At 43.5% G+C, this 20,812-nt stretch overlaps 1 protein-coding gene across 14 annotated transcripts in view; it reads left to right on the forward strand.

Moving 5' to 3' along the window:
* Positions 1-1,246: 1,246 nt before the first annotated feature.
* The window catches only part of LRRC7 (leucine rich repeat containing 7), a 337,880-nt gene continuing 318,314 nt past the window's right edge, over positions 1,247-20,812 (forward strand). For 7 of the 14 annotated variants that reach the window (XM_069738252.1, XM_069738258.1, XM_069738260.1 and 4 more), the window contains exon 1: positions 1,247-1,813. In XM_069738252.1, the coding sequence (XP_069594353.1) occupies positions 1,789-1,813 (25 nt within the window). In that variant the 5' untranslated portion in view covers positions 1,247-1,788. The remainder of the gene's footprint in view (positions 1,814-20,812) is intronic. The other 7 variants (XM_069738249.1, XM_069738254.1, XM_069738253.1 and 4 more) reach the window with 1 other exon arrangement.

Below are 20,812 nucleotides of genomic sequence, written 5' to 3' on the forward strand. Positions count from 1 at the left end.
GGCACAGCACCAATTGTCAAATGCTATTAACATTAAAGGGATGCGGTTTTTTTTTGCGTTTTTTAAGCGTTTCCACAGCAGAAAAGCGTGGCAAAAAAGTGCTCCTAGTGCTGGAGTTCTCCCAACCTCTCTGTCAGGATGGGCTGATTCAGAGCAGGAGTCGATGTATGACCAGATGTTGGCTAAAATGGCTGCTAGATTGATACTTCCTGTCTCATAACCTAAATGATCATTTAATTCCTACATATCCCATTATGGGATGTGCACACAACGTGTTTTTCAGGTGCCGGACTACTGTCAATGACTCAAAGGTCTCTCTTCTCTGTGACGTGCTCCCCGCCTGAGATCTCGTGTGGCCGACATCATTGCCAGGTGGCAGCACAAGTGCAATAAGGTCCTGATGATGTTGTGAGAGCTGGACGCATGTGCCACCCCTGGGAATAATAGTGTATGCATGACATCTTGTGCATGGGAACAGGTCAGTAAGAAGAGACGCCTGTCAGTCAGAGACAGGAGGTCGGCGGTGGGCGGGGAAGAGTGAGAAGGGCTGGACAGCTGTAACTACAGGGCAACCTTGTATGTTCGACTCATTAGCATAAGCCACAGGGCAACCTTGTATGTTCGACTCATTAGCATAAGCCTGGAATAGGGAATTGTCTGCAGTGTAATCATGGATTAATAAAGCAAAGATGGGGATTTATTCTGCATTACTGTGACCAACATGGATTAGATTATATCAGTTTGGGGTAAAGCAACCTCTGTCAATTCTGTTGTGCTAATGAGGTCACAGGGCGCCATATTTTGGAGCCTTTTTTATCATTTATATGACATGCGTGTGAATTTGTACGGTTATTCCCGATGAGAATGCCACCCTGGTATTGAAACTACAGCCCCTATAAGTAATGTTGCCCACTTTTATATTGCTGCAGAAGTTGTTTTTTTTTTTATTTTACCTATTGACAAACATCATTATTGACAAAAATAGATTTATTTTTTTTCATATAGAGAATTTCACCCCAAATCAATGGCTTTGGTTTGCTGATATTTCTAGTGCCTCTTTTCTGAAATATACCTTTCATTATAAAATAAGGTTTTCCAATCCAGAGAACCATGTCAGTCCATGTGTCATTTTTGGAAGTGTAGCTGTCTCTGACCCTATTGCAGTTTTTTATTACAATGTATCTTTCTTTGTACGTTTATATATCAGTACATTTAGTGCAGTGCAGTGTATCCATAGACAGTATATACAGTATATAGTCAGTAGATCGGAGCTGACACTATGGCAATCTGCAGCTGCTCCATGCTCTCGTCTGCAATGAGCCGGGGCTGCGGCAAGAGCTGAGGGAGAGACCCTCTGTACAAGCAGAAGAAGCCCCCTAGGTGTGTGCAGGGGAGGTGGGCGTTGTGACGTCACAGAGTGTGGGGGCGGCTGGTGCGGGGGCAGGAGGGGCTGCACAGGCTGCTGTGAGCAGTGAATGAGGCTGCTGCTGCCGCTGCCCGGGCTCTGTGGCTGCCGGAGACTGCCCCTTGTACCCGGGCACACATGCTCTGGAGCCTGGGAGTGATGCACCTGGATGGAGGTGGCAGAGGATGAGCCCCCCACTCTTGGCAGCTGGCATTAGGTGGTATCATGCCATGTTACTCTGGAGCTCGGCTGCAGCTTGTCCCACTCCTCTTCCTTATGGGGGCTAGCCTGTGGATGCACCTGAAGGACACCCTGTAGACCCCCATCTACACACCCTGAGGACCACCAGACCACTAGGAATAGCAGAGCTGCACCGGGCACTAATGGGCAATTTATCATCCCTCCAATGTGAGTATATATGTGCCGGGTCCTGGAGGAGGTTGGGGGGCACAGCTGCACTGGGGGCATCCATTGCAGGGCATCCACCACTGTGCCCTGGGAGCTGTGAATTGGGCACTGTGGGTCCCTGTAATAAAGCTGCTATCACCCTTCCTGTGTGAGGATGCCCTTGTTCGGTACAGGAGGGGCTGACTCTAAACCAGGTCTAGGGGCAAACATTGCAATGCATATGTGACTATGGCCCCTGAGATGGGGGGTGAGCTCTATAGACTTTACCTGATGTATTAATAAGATATTGATGGTCAGATAGATGGAGAAAGTAGGGGATGAGGGATTTACCCTACTGTCACCCATGTCTTGGGGTCACACATTGAGGTGCATGCACATTATGGATTCAGATGGGTCTGGAGCAATTTGCAGTGGATTCTGTGTTCTCTGTATTATTTTGTTACCCATCCAATATGACAATTTATCTGCTAGTCATTAGGTCTTGGATGGATGGATGGATGGGGGATTCTATCCCTGTGCCCCCTGCCCGACTTGGGCCATTGCTGCAGACGTACCACTATAGACTCATGGATATCTTGTGGGTATTTTGAGCTCCTTGTAATAATATTATCATCATCCCTGCAATATACTTATCTGACCTCTTCTGAAGAGATAGGGGTTTTGCCCAGGTTTCACTAATTTCTAAGGGGTACAAATTGCCACTATAGAATCTAATGCGTCTGGAGATATATGTGATGGCGCTATGGGTTCTCTATGAAAATGTTATTATTATCCCTACATTAAGTCTAATGGCTAGCTTCAGGGTTCTGGTGGGTATAGGGAAGAGGCTGCTGTCCAGGTGTCAACCATGTCTGGGGGAGGTACACAACGCATGCACCCTATGGGTCATGATTATGTATCTTGAGAGATATGTGGTGGTTACTGCATGTCCTGTAATATTATTATTATTATTATTATTAATAATAATAATATGTGATCTGTTCAGATGTTGCCAACCTCTGAAGTGGCAACAGGCATTATGATGAATGTTCCCCAATTTGCTGGACGCTGTCAGATCTGTGTTATAAAGACATTTTTCTCTAATGTATCAACTTACCTGTTAGGGGGTCTTTGGCACAGGCTGCAAGAAGCGAGAGCCCACACAGTCTGTTCCTCCCAGATCTTGGGCACCCTGGGGACCCTGATATTTGGTGAAATATGTGCGATGGGCTTTATATCCTACGGTTAATTGTCCAGTGAATGAGGAAAGTGCTGGCTATGGGATATTCCCAGACTATCATGCCATACCAAGTCTTTGTGTCTGATTCTGTGTGATAATAATACAGTGACTGTCTCAAATCAGGAATGTATCTGGGCCACAGAGGCTGCAGTTCTGCCTGGAGATGGCTTTCCAGAGGGTTTGATGCTCTGTGCATGGGATGGAGCTGTCCAGACTGTGGTGCTGAATACAGAAGAGACTTGTTATATGTGCATTGCTGAGGAACCCCCATTACATAGAGATTCTGCATATTAATCATGAATTTATCTACGGCAGCAGATGTGGCAGTGCTGTATAATGGGGTGCTCTGGGAATGAACCCCAATATCAAATCCCCTATCTGCAGAATTATTGCTTATGTCCATTCCCATACCTATATGGAGTACTGCTTCTTGGATGATCTGATTCCTAAATACAGTTGTCTATAATGCATCGCTTCCCCAAAAAATATTTTTCACCTCTGTTACCCTGAGTATGAAAAGAGTTCAGAGAGTTCATGATGGCGACGAATAACTTTTTTTCTTGTATAACTAAATCTTTTAATAATCCTGATGGTACCGTATAACTGTGGCTCCCTGTATGGTCGATCACAAGTGATTCCACAGCTTCATTTACAAATCAGATGCATTCAGCTGCCTTAATCCCATTGGGGGCCGCGCGTCTATTTTTGGAATACAGATTTGGGCAATCAATGTATGTGCAAAGGAGATGATCAATCCTTGGATTCTCTGGGGCAGCAGCGCTCTTAAAGATTGCGTGTACGGGAATTTAAAGTCCATTTCAGGAGTTTGGCAGTAATGTGACAATGGCAATGTATGTTGGCCTGGATGCATTAAAGATGAAGAATGCTTGTATATAATTAATGAGATGTCAAATGGTAAATACATATGTGGAGCCCGTGGTGCAAATAGATGGAGATGGTATAAATAGATAGAACATCAAGGCCAGACTTATCATATGTGTGACCCATTAGGTTAGGGGGCCCACTGTCACCTCGACATTAGCTCTTCACTGAGCTAATCAATTTCATGGTTCACAGTTAACAGGCGAATTGTTTGAGATACTTAAAGGTGCTCTTGATGATCTATTGAAGAACAAGGGGTCCATATTATGTTCTTGCATGAGGCATTCTATTGAATGCGTCTAGAATATGTCAGGTATATGTATAGATATGATGAGCAGTACATGCCACAGATAGCTATAGATAGAACTATAGGTAGAATACAGAAGACAGATGGATTGAACAGTGTTCCATGAGATGTTCAGAGCTCGGGCTATTTTTTATAACCCAGCCCTGCTTTACTCTTCTCCACAACTTTATCCCTTACCTGTCTGGTGGGCTCCTTGGTTTTCATGATGCTGCTTGATCCCTGATGTTCTCACACAAACCTCTGAGGCCTTCACAGAACAGCTGTAGTTATACTGAGAAGAAATTACATCCAGGTGAACACAATGTACTAATTATGTGACTTCTGGAGGCGTTGGTCAATCAGGTTTGTATTGAGGGGTATCAGATTACAGGGGGTCTGAATACAAATGCACATCACAGTTTTCAGATTTATATTTTTAAAATAATGAGAAAACCTTGTATAAATTCCTTTACACTTCTGAAATACTTGCTACTTTGTGTTGGTATCACAAAAAATGCCAATAAAATACATTTAAGTTTGTGGGTGTAATGGGGAAAAAAATGTGGAAAAGTTCACACGGTGTGAATACTTTTTTAGTGCAGTGTAAAAAAGATAGATTTGTTTAGTATAGGTGCAAAAGTAAATTCAATATTAGATGTAGACCATTACTGACCGTAACTTTGCTATTATCATGAGGGGTATTCAGAACCCCCAGGGGTGTAGCCAGCGGGTGCAAGCAGTAATGTGCCTCTACTGCCGAGGAGGGTGATATTTATTAGGTTTAGACAGTGCCAGGGCAATGGGCTTTTGCCCCTGGTGAAGATCTGGCTGCAGCTTTGCTCACACCTTGTGTGTGATCTTTCCCGGGGTCTTGACATTTCATTAATGTGACATGTTCAGGATGTTTTCCATACTTCTTACAAGAAGACTATAGGCGAGATGAAGTCAATCATTCTATTTCTTAACCATAGAAAGGTCAAACAGAATTTGTAATAACTAAGTTTCTGGATCGGTGAGAGATTAGTCAGCAGAAGACGCTTGGTGTAATTTATCAGATACGCTGATATATTTCATCATACTATTGTAATATGTATCATACAAATGTCTCTTCATGTATAATGGAAATGTCGCTCTGGTTTCCAGCTGAATTCAATGAGAACCTTCAGCTTTGGAAGCGTAAGCGCCAATCCAATCATATAGCCTTTCTAATAATGCTAGCCATGACACCTTATTACATTTCCGGCTACAAGATAATTATAAAAATGCTGGTCACATGACTCCTTAGGCCTCTTTCACACTTCCGTCTTTGTAGTCCCGTCGAGATACGTCATTTTTTGAGAAAACAGGATCCTGCATTTTCCCATAGACTTGTATTAGCGACGTATCGCGACGGATGGCCACACGTTTCGTCTGTCGTGCACTGGATCCTGCGGAATTTGACGGCCCGTCTTTTCCAAAAAACGTTCCATGAAAAGTTTTTTGTCTGCAGTGGAAAAACTTTCCCTGACGCCTCCTGCGGCATACGTCGATCAACAGAATGGGAGCCTATGGACACTGGATCCTGCGCACACTGTGAAACGCAGGAATCCAGTGACGGATGCAGTTTTTACAACTGAACATGCCGGGAAACATATTCCAACCCGGGGAAAAGTCTCTGTCTCTCTGTCTCTCGCTCTCCAGAAATTTATACCTGTAAATTCAGCCCGGGACTCATACGAGGCATCCGTCATAATACTGGATGCGTTGCACACGTTTTCCTCTAATTTTGCAACGTCCGTCGATACGTCGGTCCACTGCACTCTGATGCAGGATGACCGACGGAAGTGTGAAAGAAGCCTTAGGCTACTTTCACATTAGCGTCAGACTCAGCCCGTCGCAGTGCGTCGGGCCGACGTACCGACGCTAGCAGTGAATGCGCCTCACAACGGGGGCAGCGGATGCATTTTTCCAGCGCATCCGCTGCCCCACTGTGAGGTGCGGGGAGGTGGGGGCGGAGTTCAGTCCGCGCATGCGCGGTCGGAAAAAGTGGACCGTCGGCAGCAAAAAACGTTACATGTAACATTTTTTGCTCCTGGCGGTCCGCAACAACACGGGGCAACCGTCGCATGACAGTTGCGACGTGTGTCAATGCGTCGCAATGCGTCGCTAATGTTAGTCTATGGGGCTAAAACGCATCCTGCAGACAACTTTGCAGGATGCGTTTTTTCCCCTAAACGACCCATTTTGACGTATTGAAAAAAACGCTAGTGTGAAAGTAGCCTTATTAAAGTGCCAGCTACAGGAGCCTTCTAACAATGCTAGCCACATTACCTCATTTTGCAGTACCAGCTACAGGACCCTTATAACAATGCTAGCCACGTGACCTCATATGGCAGTGCCAGCTATAAGACTCTTATATCAATACTAGCCACTTGACCCCTTATTACAGTGGCAGTTACAAGACCCCTATATCAATGCTAGCCACTTGACCCCTTATTACAGTGCCAGATAGAGAACTGTTATAACAATGCTACCCACATGACCCCATATTGCAGAGCCAATTGCAGGACCCTTATATCAATGCTAGCCACGTGACCCCTTATTACAGTGCGAGTTACAGGACCATCATCACCCATAACAATGTTAGCCGTATGACTCCTCATTATAGTATAGTGCCACTCACTGGATCACCATAAGAATGCCAGCTACATGACCACCCATTACAGAACCAGCAAAAGGTCATCCATAAAACTAATGGCCACAAAACTTCCATAACAGGACTACACAAGGCTCCAATATCAGTAGCATCTACAGGACCCTTATAACATTATTAGCCACAAAGGACCTCACTCCTGCACCAGACGCACAGCCTCCCATTATAGTGCCATCCAGATGATCCTCATCCAAGTCACAGCCAATTATCCACCATAACAATGGAAGCAAGCAGCCAGAGGACCTTCAGAACAGGACAATCAGTGGACCCCATAACAGTGACATCTGAAGGATGACATAAAAATGATATCCAGAGAGCCTCCGAAGAGTGACATCCTAGGTACGCCATAGCAGGGACATCCACAGAGCTCCATGTCAGGAACATAAGCAGGACCCCATAACAGTGCCATACACAGGACCCCATAATAGTGCCATATACAGACCACCAACAGTTATAATGAAAAAACGATGCTGCTTCTGGAATAAAGATTACGGCAGTCGGTGCAATCTTGCTCTTGGAGTAACACTGTCACAGCCACTGCTCATCTTGGCCTACCGGATGATGCAGCGTGGGCCTAACATTTGTGTCTGTGCCATTTGTAGCCAGTGTGACATAGGTTTGCCGCTCACGACCTAGACAGTCTTGGTGATGCCTATAGCAGTCAGTCGTATGGTCTCACCACTATCTATGCTGTTCCCACTTCATGGTCAAGGGTGCACACAACATACACAGCTTTGGCTGCTTGGATATCAACAAACTTTTTGAGAATTGCATGTATTTTCTCAGTAGAGTGAAGCGCTTCAGTGAGATTCAGAACATTTTTTGTCTTTTGCTGGAAACAGTCCTGGGATGGATGCTGGAGTATGACTATGAAATAATAACAATACATAAATATCATAATTCTTTATTGTTTCTAAGCCGATGGCCGGGCATCAAACGTAAGATGATGTGGCCGAGATAATTGGTCAAGCAGATGAACAAGCAGCTTTAGGCAGCACCCAGGCTCAGACTGGCCCACAGGATAACAGGGGAATCCCCCGGTGGGCCCCTGAGTAGATCTGGGCCCCCAACCCCACTGTATGGGCAGTGCTTGGCATAATTCACTTGATTCATTCTGTACAGAAAAAAAGCAGCATCTCATCATTCATTAACCACGCTACCCAGCTTATTATTATATAGAGATATAGGTAGATTTGTGAACGAAGGTAGTATCATATTTGCATGCAGGTGAAAAATGGGCCCCCAAAGTCAATGTTACTGGTGGACCACTGACACCCCAGTCCAACACTGGCAGCACCACAATTCTTCTTGGAACAGAGAGAAGGATCATCGAGGCATTAACGTGGGTTGTGGGGAGCCGCTGCTTTCAAGTATGTGGAGTCTAAAGAGCGATCAAGGGGTTAAAGGGGTTTTCCAGTTTCAGCAGACTAACTTTATTAAAGGGTTTCTAAATTGGAAAACAATTCTTTAGAAGTTGAAATGTTAGAAATTATATTAAATTTGGTGCCATTCCCCTGATGTCGATCACTAGGCCCCGCACTTCTTGCGACTAAAAAATAGCTGCAGTGGTAAGTGGGTAAAGTGGTATCCATACTGACAGCACCACTAGTCAGCAACTGACAGCACCACTAGTCATCAACTGACAGCACCACTAGTCAGCAACTGACAGCACCACTAGTCAGCAACTGACAGCACCACTAGTTAGCAACTGACAGCACCACTAGTCAGCAACTGACAGCACCACTAGTCATCAACTGACAGCACCACTAGTCAGCAACTGACAGCACCACAAGTCAGCAACTGACAGCACCACTAGTCATCAACTGACAGCACCACTAGTCAGCAACTGACAGCACCACTAGTCATCAACTGACAGCACCACTAGTCATCAACTGACAACACCACTAGTCAGCAACTGACAGCACCACTAGTCAGCAACTGACAGCACCACTAGTCAGCAACTGACAGCACCACTAGTCAGCAACTGACTGCTGCAATCACATGACAATCATCAATATCCGCACGATCACTAACAAATTTACAATGTGGTACATCAGGATCACTGTGTTCTCAGATTATGTAATGCACTTTTTGTAATAATTCATTATGGCTTTCAAGATCTCTGCTTGTAGTCATTGAGCGCCTTCATTATAAATAGTGGTGTCAGTGAAGTTTTTGTTCACAAATCGGTCGTAGCACCCGGCCTGTATGGTAATTTGTTTACGTGGTCACACAGGTGCGTGTCTCTTAAGGGTAAGTGCACACAGGTGAAAAAAGCTGCAGTGGATCACAACAGATCTCATCCACACACTCCAGAAATTTTCTGCATGGAAATTGATATGTAGATTTTCAAATCTGCATCTTATCAATTTCTGTTGTGCAATTTCACTATGGATCTCCGACTTTTCATTGCGGTTGGTGCAATATCTGCTGTGAATCCACAGTAATGTCCACAACTGAATCCGCATGCAGATTTTACAGCAGTTTCATCATGGATTTATTGGATTTATGTAGGAATCCCTGTGTGGATTTAGCCTACGGTTATGTTACACAGGGTCAGATTCTGGACCGAAATCTGCATGACCTCTGACCACAATACACATATCATAGATGTAAATAGGTTTTCACCACACAGTTTAAATACAAGGGGAATATGTGAAAAAAGTCATCTGGAATGAATAGGATTCTTCTTATTCCCATGGATTTTGTACATAGTCATCGGATTAACCTGACATAGATTGAATGGGGTAATTTCTCCCATGCATCCCCAGCACAGCAACATTTTGAGCTGTGGTGTGCAAAGATTAAGGGTTGCATTTAGGTGAGCTTACCCTACATGTGACAAGTCCTGTACCTACTCCTCCAAGGGTGTTTGGTTGCTGATTGAGCAGATCCATGGCCACAATACATTGATAACCATCATATACGGTAACATAGAATACACAACATACAGTTGCGGCCTCTGTGCAATATATCATTTTAAAAATGACAAATATTTTCCGCCGAGTGCCCACTGACCGCTCTAAAATCTTTCTAGTGGAATCAATGCTTAATTGACAATGCAGCCAGTAAGTTACGCTTTTATAAATAAACTCGCCGTGTGACAGTATAGCAGAACATTCTCGACTCGTTTAGTGACAGCTGTTCTATTAGAATATATCGACATACAGTATTGTACAGTGCAGTCCTTATTGTGATATGGCAGCAGGATTGTCCCATTGGGGCAGACAGTACGGAGCTGTTCTATTGGTTATCCCAGGTACTAAAAGGGTGTATGGAGGACCCCAGCTCAGGACCCCCTTATTATTCTCACCGGAAAGTCACTGGAAAGAATACCTCTAGTCCTGGAAAACATGATCGCACATATTGGCGTTCCATAACAGTAGACACGAGTAGAATCCCCATCAAGGACAATTGTTCATAATGGGTGGAAGGGGCTTCAGCAGTCAGATACCGGCCCATTGTCATGGGTGCTGCTTATAGAGAGGATAAGCCCATTAAAAGCAGCGTGACTTTTACTCCTGTCTGGTAGCACTGGGGTCAGGGGGTGAAACTTATTCTTGGTGGGGTTTTTTTCTGTTTTTCTTCCAAATTCTCCCAAAATCATTAAAGATTTTTTTCCCCCAACATTAAAAGTTAATGTATAAGTAAGGGGATCACCGAGACCCCCCCACCACTACTGACAATGGGAAATGTTCGGATGAAATGGAGTGGTGGAAATGCCTTCATACGTCATTCTCTGAGACAGGCAGAGATAGGAAAAGCCGAGCACTGTACTTGGCTATCAAGGAGACCTTCCAGTGATCTGCACGTTATCACCTGTCCTTGGGATAGGCTGTAACTAATGACTACAAATCGCTGTGTGCTGCTGGTGAATTGAGTCACATTGCAACTCATGGTATTTTGACCACGGTAAGCAAGTTACAAAAATTCCAACTGGTTTAAACTTTTTCTGTCAAAGTCACGGTAATAAGGGGGTCGCAATGTAACCCCATTCACCTGTATTATGCTGTGATGTAGGAGTGGCACAGAGCGACCTTTGACCATGCGACCTGTGTCCGTCTAGCCCCAGCCTAGGCTGCGTTCACATTGCGGCCAGGTTGTGTTTTTTTGCCATATAACCATTTTCACTGTGATTTTTGGGAAACAAAAACACAATTTGGTTGCAACATGTGAACACAGCTTGAGATGTTCGTGTATAAGCTCCATTGTGGATTAATGGGGCAATGTTCTCAGATGACATAATATAATAGTGAGTATTAACCTGTAATAATGAGGATAGGAATTGTAATAATGAGGTACAGAAGTGTAGGCAGCAACTCGTGCTACAGCCTCCTTCCACCACTGCACATATATACATATATACAGTATGTGCAGTGGTGGAAAGAGGCTGTAGCACTAGAGCTGATGCATACACTTCTGTACCTCATTATTACAATTCCTACCCTCATTGTTACAGATCAGTACTCACTCACTATTATATTATGTCATCTGAGAATGTATATACATTATAAAATGCAATATAATACTGCACCTATTATATGTAGTCACCCCCCTAATCTACCATTCTCAGATGACATAATATAATAGTGAGTGAGTACTGATCTGTAACAATGAGGGTAGGAATTGTAATAATGAGGTACAGAAGTGTATGCATCAGCTCTAGTGCTACAGCCTCTTTCCACCACTGCACATACTGTATATATGTATATATGTGCAGTGGTGGAAGGAGGCTGTAGCACGAGTTGCTGCCTACACTTCTGTACCTCATTATTACAATTATTACAATTCCTATCCTCATTATTACAGGTTAATACTCACTATTATATTATGTCATCTGAGAACATTGCCCCATTAATCCACAATGGAGCTTATACACGAACATCTCAGGCTGTGTTCACATGTTGCAACCAAGTTGTGTTTTTGTTTCCCAAAAATCACAGTGAAAATGGTTATATGGTGGATTCTAGATTGTGAGCCCCATCAGGGACAGTGATGATAATGTGTGCAAAACTGTAAAGCGCTGCGGAATATGTTAGCGCTATATAAAAATAAAGATTATTATTATTATATTACCGCTGTCTCGTACGAGGCATTTACATATACAGCAGGGGCAGAAGTAGACTGAAGAGGGCCCCGGTGTAAGAACGGTATATGGGCCCTTTGCAGTCCAGTATTTCATCATAATGCACATTTCCACCTGCTTTGGAGGAGATATTGGCCCCCTTACCTCTTGTGCCCCTGTGTTGCAGCACAGGTTGCACCAGTGATATTCCATCTCCTGGTTTACCGACCCTATAGATCCTACATGTTAATGTGTCTGCAACCTCTGCACCCATTATACCTATATAGATCGACCCAGGGAGAGTGACTACTGCAGGGGATGTCAGAGCAGGTAAATTAGCCTTCCTTACTCTCTGATTTGCTGCGCTAAATGCTAATAGCCATTTATGAGACATTTCCGTGCTCTGATTGGCTGCTCTGAATACTAATTACTAGAGATCCAGGTGTATCCAGGTGTATACTTCTTGACTTTTGGATGTGGGATGGACCCCACTCCATCTTAAAACCACCCTAACTACTGTAAACCTAGGTCCTAAGATAAATACACAAAACACATTATTTTTGTTGTCAAAATGGCCACAGCTTTTAATCAAATCACAGGATTAAATAATCACAGTAGGAGTCAGGTGGAGTGCTAGTACATTGGGATTCACAAGTACTGCGATATCCCCAGCTGTCTGACATACAGCACCAGGACAGACAGCCATAAAGGGGCAGCACGCACTGGCTTGCCATTCAAGCAGAGCCAGTAAACTTTCAGGGCACCAATGACCCTATTATCCTCACTCCTGTGCTTAACCACTGTGCCCGCCCCGATTGATGTTACCATTACAACGTCCTTGAGGCTGGCCACCAAAGCCGAGCCTGCTCACCACCATGAGGTTTTACATCCTCTATTAGTTAAAATGAGTCCACCTTAACTTGTCTGCAACTTCCACCTGACTCCTAAACCACAAAGCCGTGACGGGTTATAAATTCCAAGTCTCATTTGACACTTTTTTTTTATAATTAAATCATTTTTGCAAACTTAAAAACTAGAAGTCCCTGCAAAAGCATTAATTGGGCAAACCTCCGACTCACAAAGAGTCATCCTACAGCGCTCAGGAGAGGAAAAACCCCCTGTGGAGGAAACCTCTAGGGAACCATGGCTGAAGGATTGCCCTTCCCTTGGGCTTAGAAGGTTACCGCAAATAATAACTCTTTATAGCCAATATACAATTGAACCTGGTACAAGATATACAATGACAAATTCAAAAATACAATAAAGCATTTATCATTATACAAGCAATAATTAAAAAGGACAGAGATTATAAACAAGGCGGGAGGGCGGGTAATGTTTCCTCCTGTCCATCCTGTGAGGGAAAGAGGGAGAGCCAGAGTTGCCTCCCCTATATAAGCCCACCCTCCTCACAGCAATACACCAGGCACAAACATCTAAACTCCTTCCTCTTAAAGCAACAACACTCTTGTTTAAAATCGACACCGCCAAATAAACAAAAGCTGCAGGAGTTCTCGGTCCACCCATCCCCAAGTCATGTCCACCTCCGTCTAGTATCCGGTGGTTTCTTTATCATTGCTCTAGAATGGTATGGAAATATCCTGAGAGGAACAGCTTTGAAAGAAAAAAAAACATGATTTTGTGATACTCTGTTGAAAGATATTTATGATGTATGTGACTATGGAGTTAGTCTATATGTGACCACTCAGTGGTTATAATGTGAATTGCAGCCTTTGGCTGGTTTTAATAAATAGCCGATTATTGGTAATTTCACGAGTTCTGTGGCGCCATAGCCGATTGGAAATCCAGGTCAGGTCACAGCTTACTGCAATATGCGCCTTCTTTGGCCTGAATGTCACAACCCATCTGGGAACTACATCCTTTCTGTGGCTATGTGAGGACTGCGGCTTATGTTACATATATGGGAGCCATTCTTTCTATTCCACATGATACTTTCAGATTTTATAGACGATGGAATAAACGTTTCATGCCGTCGTCTTTCAGGCAGAATTTACCTCCCACGCTTGTACTGTGGGAAAGGAAAAAAGGACACAAATTGCTAGTACTGTCAGGACTGACTGTATAAGAACAGAAGCAAACCAATAACAGTACAATCTACAGCTATAAATGCCGGCAGGTCACAAATAGGAGCCCCTATTACTTTTATTCTGTGCACTTACCCTGCCAGATAAGACTTGATTGCGGTGTTGAAGCAGTTAGGTAGTAGGATGAGAGTGTCCTTCAACGAGGACGGTGTGATGGAACGTGTTGGATCAGGTCAACATTAAAAAAAAAAAAATCTAAGCCTTATGTAAGTAAAGTATCATATTTATTCCTGGACAAGGGCAGGATAGACCTGAGTTTTACAATAATAGTATGCAATCATAGTAATCATGTATGGTAGTGGTCTCCCAAAATTGTGGCTTTCCTTCTGTTGCTAAACTATGACTTGCAGCATAGTCAAGGTCCTTAATGTGAAGCCACTAATGGAAGGCCGAGCTACATGACCACACATCCCAACATTGTATCCTTGTGTTGCCTATAGCTACATGCGTATTGGGTCCCATCTCCAAGTAAGATGTAGATAATGATCACTATGAATGATGGAAGGGGACATGGAAAAGCTAAATGGACTTTATTAAAAATGAGAAAATTGATTTGCAGGACCCTGGTCCAGCAGCCAGGTCAGTAGTCCATGCGCTGGCTCTTTGAACCGCCTCCTACCTGTCAGAATACTATGTATCTTTTGATATGAAGGGTTTACTAATCTAAAGAGGCGCCGGGGATGTCGGAAGCTAGGAGGTGGTTTGCAGTTCTCGCCGGGAGGGACGTAACTAAGCGACCACTTGACTTTTTGCTAGGGTCCCTGATGGTGAGGTTAGACGTGGCTCCGGATGGACGCCAGGTGCTGCTCCAGGATGGACCCACGGAGCCGTGGCAGCTGACCCCAAAAAGGGACAGAGAAGCACGACTGGCCAGGAACTGGTTATCTGGAAGATATGGCTGGTAGACAGGTGCGGGATCAGGCACAGGTAGTACTGGTAGAAGAACACAGGACGGTCACAGGTATGGGATCACAGCTGCAGGTATACAGGTGCAGGATCAGGCAGATCAGGAGCAAGATTAGGCATGGATAGGGGCATGAGTTCAAGAGGACGGACCGGAACAGGTGCAGACAAGGTGGACAGGATCAGAGAGCACAAGTACAGAAACCTAACAACTAGCTAGCAGGATATACACTGATTAACTAAAGTTTCTAAGACACCTCCCAATAGGGGAGGATGCCTTATTTACCTAACGCCTCCCAGCTATTGCCTGGAGACGTCTTTAGCAGCGCACGCGTTGGCCCTTTAGCAGGCAAGGAGCGCTTGCGCCCTAAGCACACTCCCAGGAGACCTGCGTGCCATGCACAGGTCCTGGGAGGAAGCAGACACCGGGGGAACACGGTTAGGTAAGTTTACACGCCAGTGACCCTGCAGAGGGGAGGAAGGGGACCCATGCAGGGGCGCCGCGACATTGCTGTGCTTGTTATCGTGATATGTGACATCTCGGTGTTTAATATCTCTGTACTGTGACATTACAGTGTTTCTTGAAATTATATATAACATTACTGTGTTTATTATCCATGTATTGTAGCATCACTATGTGTAATATCCCTGTACTGCGAAATTACTGTGCTTATTGTCTTTAAATGTGACATCACTATTTTTTTCATCTCTTTACTGTGACATCACTGTATGTATTATCTCTGTACTGTGACATCACTGTGTGTATTATCTCTGTACTGTGACATCACTGTGTTTATTATCTCTGTACTGTGACATCACTGTGTTTATCATCTCTGTATTGTGACATCACTGTGTGTATTATCTCTGTACTGTGACATCACTGTGTTTATTATCTCTATACTGTGACATCACTGTGTTTATTATCTCTGTACTGTGACATCACTGTGTTTATTATCTCTGTACTGTGACATCACTGTGTTTATTATCTCTGTACTGTGACATCACTGTGTTTATTATCTCTGTACTGTGACATCACTGTATGTATTATCTCTGTACTGTGACATCACTGTGTGTATTATCTCTATACTGTGACATCACTGTGTTTATTATCTCTGTACTGTGACATCACTGTGTTTATTATCTCTGTACTGTGACATCACTGTGTTTATTATCTCTGTACTGTGACATCACTGTGTGTATTATCTCTGTACTGTGACATCACTGTATGTATTATCTCTGTACTGTGACATCACTGTGTGTATTATCTCTATACTGTGACATCACTGTGTTTATTATCTCTATACTGTGACATCACTGTGTGTATTATCTCTGTACTGTGACATCACTGTGTTTATTATCTCTGTACTGTGACATCACTGTGTATATCATCTCTGCACTGTGACATCAATGTGTGTATTATCTCTATACTGTGACATCACTGTGTGTATTATCTCTGCACTGTGACATCACTGTGTGTATTATCTCTGCACTGTGACTTCACTGTGTGTATTATCTCTGTACTGTGACATCACTGTGTTTATTATCTCTGTACTGTGACATCACTGTGTGTATTATCTCTGTACTGTGACATCACTGTGTGTATTATCTCTGCACTGTGACATCAATGTGTTTATTATCTCTATACTGTGACATCACTGTGTGTATTATCTCTGTACTGTGACATCACTGTATGTATTATCTCTATACTGTGACATCACTGTATGTATTATCTCTGCACTGTGACATCACTGTGTTTATTATCTCTATACTGTGACATCACTGTGTGTATTATCTCTGTACTGTGACATCACTGTGTGTATTATCCCTGTACTGTGACATCACTGTGTGTATTATCTCTGTACTGTGACATCACTGTGTTTATTATCTCTATACTGTGACATCACTGTGTGTATTATCTCTGTACTGTGACATCACTGTGTTTATTATCTCTGTACTGTGACATCACTGTGTGTATTATCCCTGTACTGTGACACCACTGTGTGTATTATCTCTGCACTGTGACATCACTGTGTTTATTATCTCTGTACTGTGACATCACTGTGTGTATTATCTCTGTACTGTGACATCACTGTGTGTATTATCGCTGCACTATGACATCACTGTGTGTATTTTCTCTGTACTGTGACATCACTGTGTTTATTATCTCTGCACTGTGACATCACTGTGTTTATTATCTCTGCACTGTGACATCACTGTATGTATATCTCTGTACTGTGACATCACTGTATGTATTATCTCTGTACTGTGACATCACTGTGTGTATTATCCCTGTACTGTGACATCACTGTGTGTATCATCTCTGTACTGTGACATCACTGTGTGTATTATCTCTGTACTGTGACATCACTGTATGTATATCTCTGTACTGTGACATCACTGTTTATTTTCTTTATATGCGATACCACTTAATATCCCTGTACTGTGACATCATTGTGTAGATTTTCATGTACAGAAGAGAAAGACTACAGCATAAAGTGGAGATCAAAATAATTCTAAACTTTATGTTTATTGAACTGTTTATCATAAAATACAATAATGCAAACTATTGCATATTTTAGGAGTCAGTAATACCAATTTTGGAGACAAACAGATCCTTCAGTGGAAAGGCAACGAGCATTTCACTTTAAATAGAAATTGGCTACCTGGGGCAAATAGATGATCCACAAGTGCTCCTGATCTATAGCATGCCAACTTAATTGCTCTATGATTGGTGCATGGTAGTGGCCATAATCCTGGATAAATGATCTTTATTTCTCAGAGATGAATGGTTTACTACAGTTGTATCCAATCTAGTCAATATTTGATATTGATACATTTTCATTACACTGATACCTTTTAGCAGGATAGGGGAGATTTGTGCACCCGATGCATCTACATCACAGAGGATAGTCTACATCACAGAGGATAGTCTACATCACAGAGGATAGTCTACATCAGAGGATAGTCTACAATGGGTGAAACTGCACAATCTCAATGACGCTCGGCAGGGCATGCTGACACAGTGATTTGTTTGGCTTTGCAGCTCTGGTCCCCAATTCTATGTTCTGACTATTCAAATGAGATTTATATGGTTTTATTAAGTTTCTGGTTCCTTTCCACAATCTAAAAACGTCAGTCAAGTCATTGCTCATGAAATTGCTTTGCTCAGTGGTGTATTTATCTATAATGGAGGAAATAGATTCTATACTCCATCACAATATGGGTAAAATAAAATCTAACTTCTGATTGAAAGTAAGGATCATGACGCCATTCTCCAATCTGGATCTCCAATCACATCCCATAAAGAGTTGTCCAGAATTACAAGAAAAAGGGTTTGTTTTGTTTCTGATATTGCAATTGTGAGTAAATGGAACTGAGATGTATTACCAGACATTGCCTATGAGCAAAAGTGACGCTGTTTCTGGAAACAATGCAGCCCCCTTACCATAGTATCTTATGAATGCATGGGCCGCTGTATCTGAAATCATAAAAAATGAATATGCAGATTGATAATCTTAAACGGGTTGTCGTTTAAGAAAATATTGATGTTTTACTCTTTTGATAGAAACTGTTCTTGAGTACCCAGGAGCAGACACTACGCATTGAACACAGCTGCACAGTGCGGCTCCGTTCCATACTATTACACCTAGGTACAGCCGCAACTTGTAACCGCTGAACGGTGGAGGTGACGGGGGTCCGATCCCCACCAATCTGACATTGATGACTTATTCTATAGGTAGGTCATCAGTATTTTCTCACGGGACAACCCCTATAGGATCCTAGGTGACACTGTGTGACAGATCACCTCTTTGTTATCTATAGCTGGACTTTTTGTCCATATATCCCCATCTATTTCTATTTGCAGAAATTGCAAGAAAGAGGTAACCACACCATTCGACATTAGGGCAGTGACAAAGGCCATGCAAATAATGAAATGCAATTACCCTTCCCATCATGGTTATAGTACCTGGTAATTGGCGCATGGGGCTTAAAGAGAATCTGTCAGTCGGATCAACCCTCCTGAGCTGTCTACGTTAAGGCATTACTAAGTGGATATTAATTATTAATAGTCGAGATTGACATTAATAGTTAATATCGGACCTCAATAGAGGTGCAGGGAGCGTTCCCCTTATATTAACTATAATTTAGTAGTATAAGGTGGAAAACTCGTCCTTTATCAGTAAGTCATAGTGTTGCATACAATGATACCTTGATATCAGCGATCTGATGTTTAATTCTAGAGTAATCCACATTTGTGTAATATGTAAATGAGTTGTTAAGATCTATGTGATGTGGAGCACCCCCCAAGGGCCGTGGGGCACTCGGTACCGGGTCCTGCGGTTCACAGGGGGATGTCACGGTGGCTGACCCGGTCCGTGGCCCTGGGACGTCCGTATAAAAGGGAGAGGTCTTTTAAAGGATAAAGTTCATGTTCGTGACGCCACCTGTGGTATTCGGTCAGGGTGACTGATGCTGCTTTAAGGGGTCCGCTGGGTGATGTTATGGCAGCTAGATGGTATACCTTCCCACAGGTGAAGTATGTCCCCAGGGCTTCCTGGTGTGTAAATGGTGGTATGGTGAGAGGCGCAGAGAAGAACGAGGACACAATGGTTGCAGTCTCTTTACCTTTACTGAAGGCTTCAGCATCCACAGTCCAGGGCACCAGATCACAGGGCAGGCAGAGTCCGGCCGGTTTGGAGGCAAGTCCAGAGTCCCCTTGTCCAGGTGGAAATCAGTAGCCTTCCCTTGCGCTGTGGTGGTGTAGTGCCTTACTGCCTATGGCTTCACATAAGGGTCTCACAGATACGATGTTTCGCTCTCTCTGTCCCCCATTTAGGATAGGACAAAACCCGTATGACTGGTGACTTAAGCCTGTTTATAGGGTCTCTTAGATAACCCACCTCTGTAGGTGTCACCGTGCCTCCTGGGTGTAGGTACGGACAGGTAACCTACAATTAGCTGTCCTGCCGGTCTCTGAAATAAGGTGTAGAGGTCCTTACTCCCTCAGTGTTCCGGCTACTGGGATTTTGCGGCTCAGAAGGAGGCAGCCTAAACGGGGCTGGTCCCCTTCTGGTATCCTCTCCTTTGCTTCAACTTCCTTCACGCTCGCTGCAATGCAATTCTGCCTTTCAATGTGTCTTTCTGGGAGCTGCAGCTCTGAGGGCATGCACAGCTCCGTTAACCTTCTGTCCTCCTCAGACTCCGGTCTGGAACTAACTGAGCTGAGCTCAGCCAGCAATTCACTACTGTCTGGAACTAACTAACTTTCCCTACAGACTACCAGTTTATATATATATATATATATATATATATATAGGGAGTGACCTAATAAATAGGAGCAAAAGCTCCCCCCGGTGGCCTGGAGTATGAAATGCATTGCATGTTTATGATACCTGGATGCAGTTATCCTTTCTTGCCTCCCAACGTAGCATCACTCTCCCCGAGAGGAAAGCAATACCACTGTGACAACCAGGACCCTGGGGCGCCACAGATGCACATAGATCTTCACAAGAATCTGCTTCCAGAGCTTATTTTACATGAAAGGGGATGTTTCCAGTGTGAGACTTAGGACTGCTGTACATGCTGTTCCTGCAGATCACTAGATTTTGTAAACTTTGATGTGCCACTGCGGTTTAAAAAAAACATCCTGTGAGGTATAGCGTGCACACTGGCAGGGATCCAGCTTTCTGTCACTATATCATACTATTATTTATTGGTCATTTTGCTAGTTGCTCAGGAGTGGTGCCATTGTTTGATTTTTTGTTTGGCTCATTTCTACCTGTGGGTAATACTTTTTTACGAGTATGCTTTTATTCTAATAAAGATTGTTTATATAAAGTTCGTTAATAC

This window comes from Ranitomeya imitator, chromosome 8 (assembly GCF_032444005.1).
Source record: "Ranitomeya imitator isolate aRanImi1 chromosome 8, aRanImi1.pri, whole genome shotgun sequence".
NCBI classification, from domain to species: domain Eukaryota; kingdom Metazoa; phylum Chordata; class Amphibia; order Anura; family Dendrobatidae; genus Ranitomeya; species Ranitomeya imitator.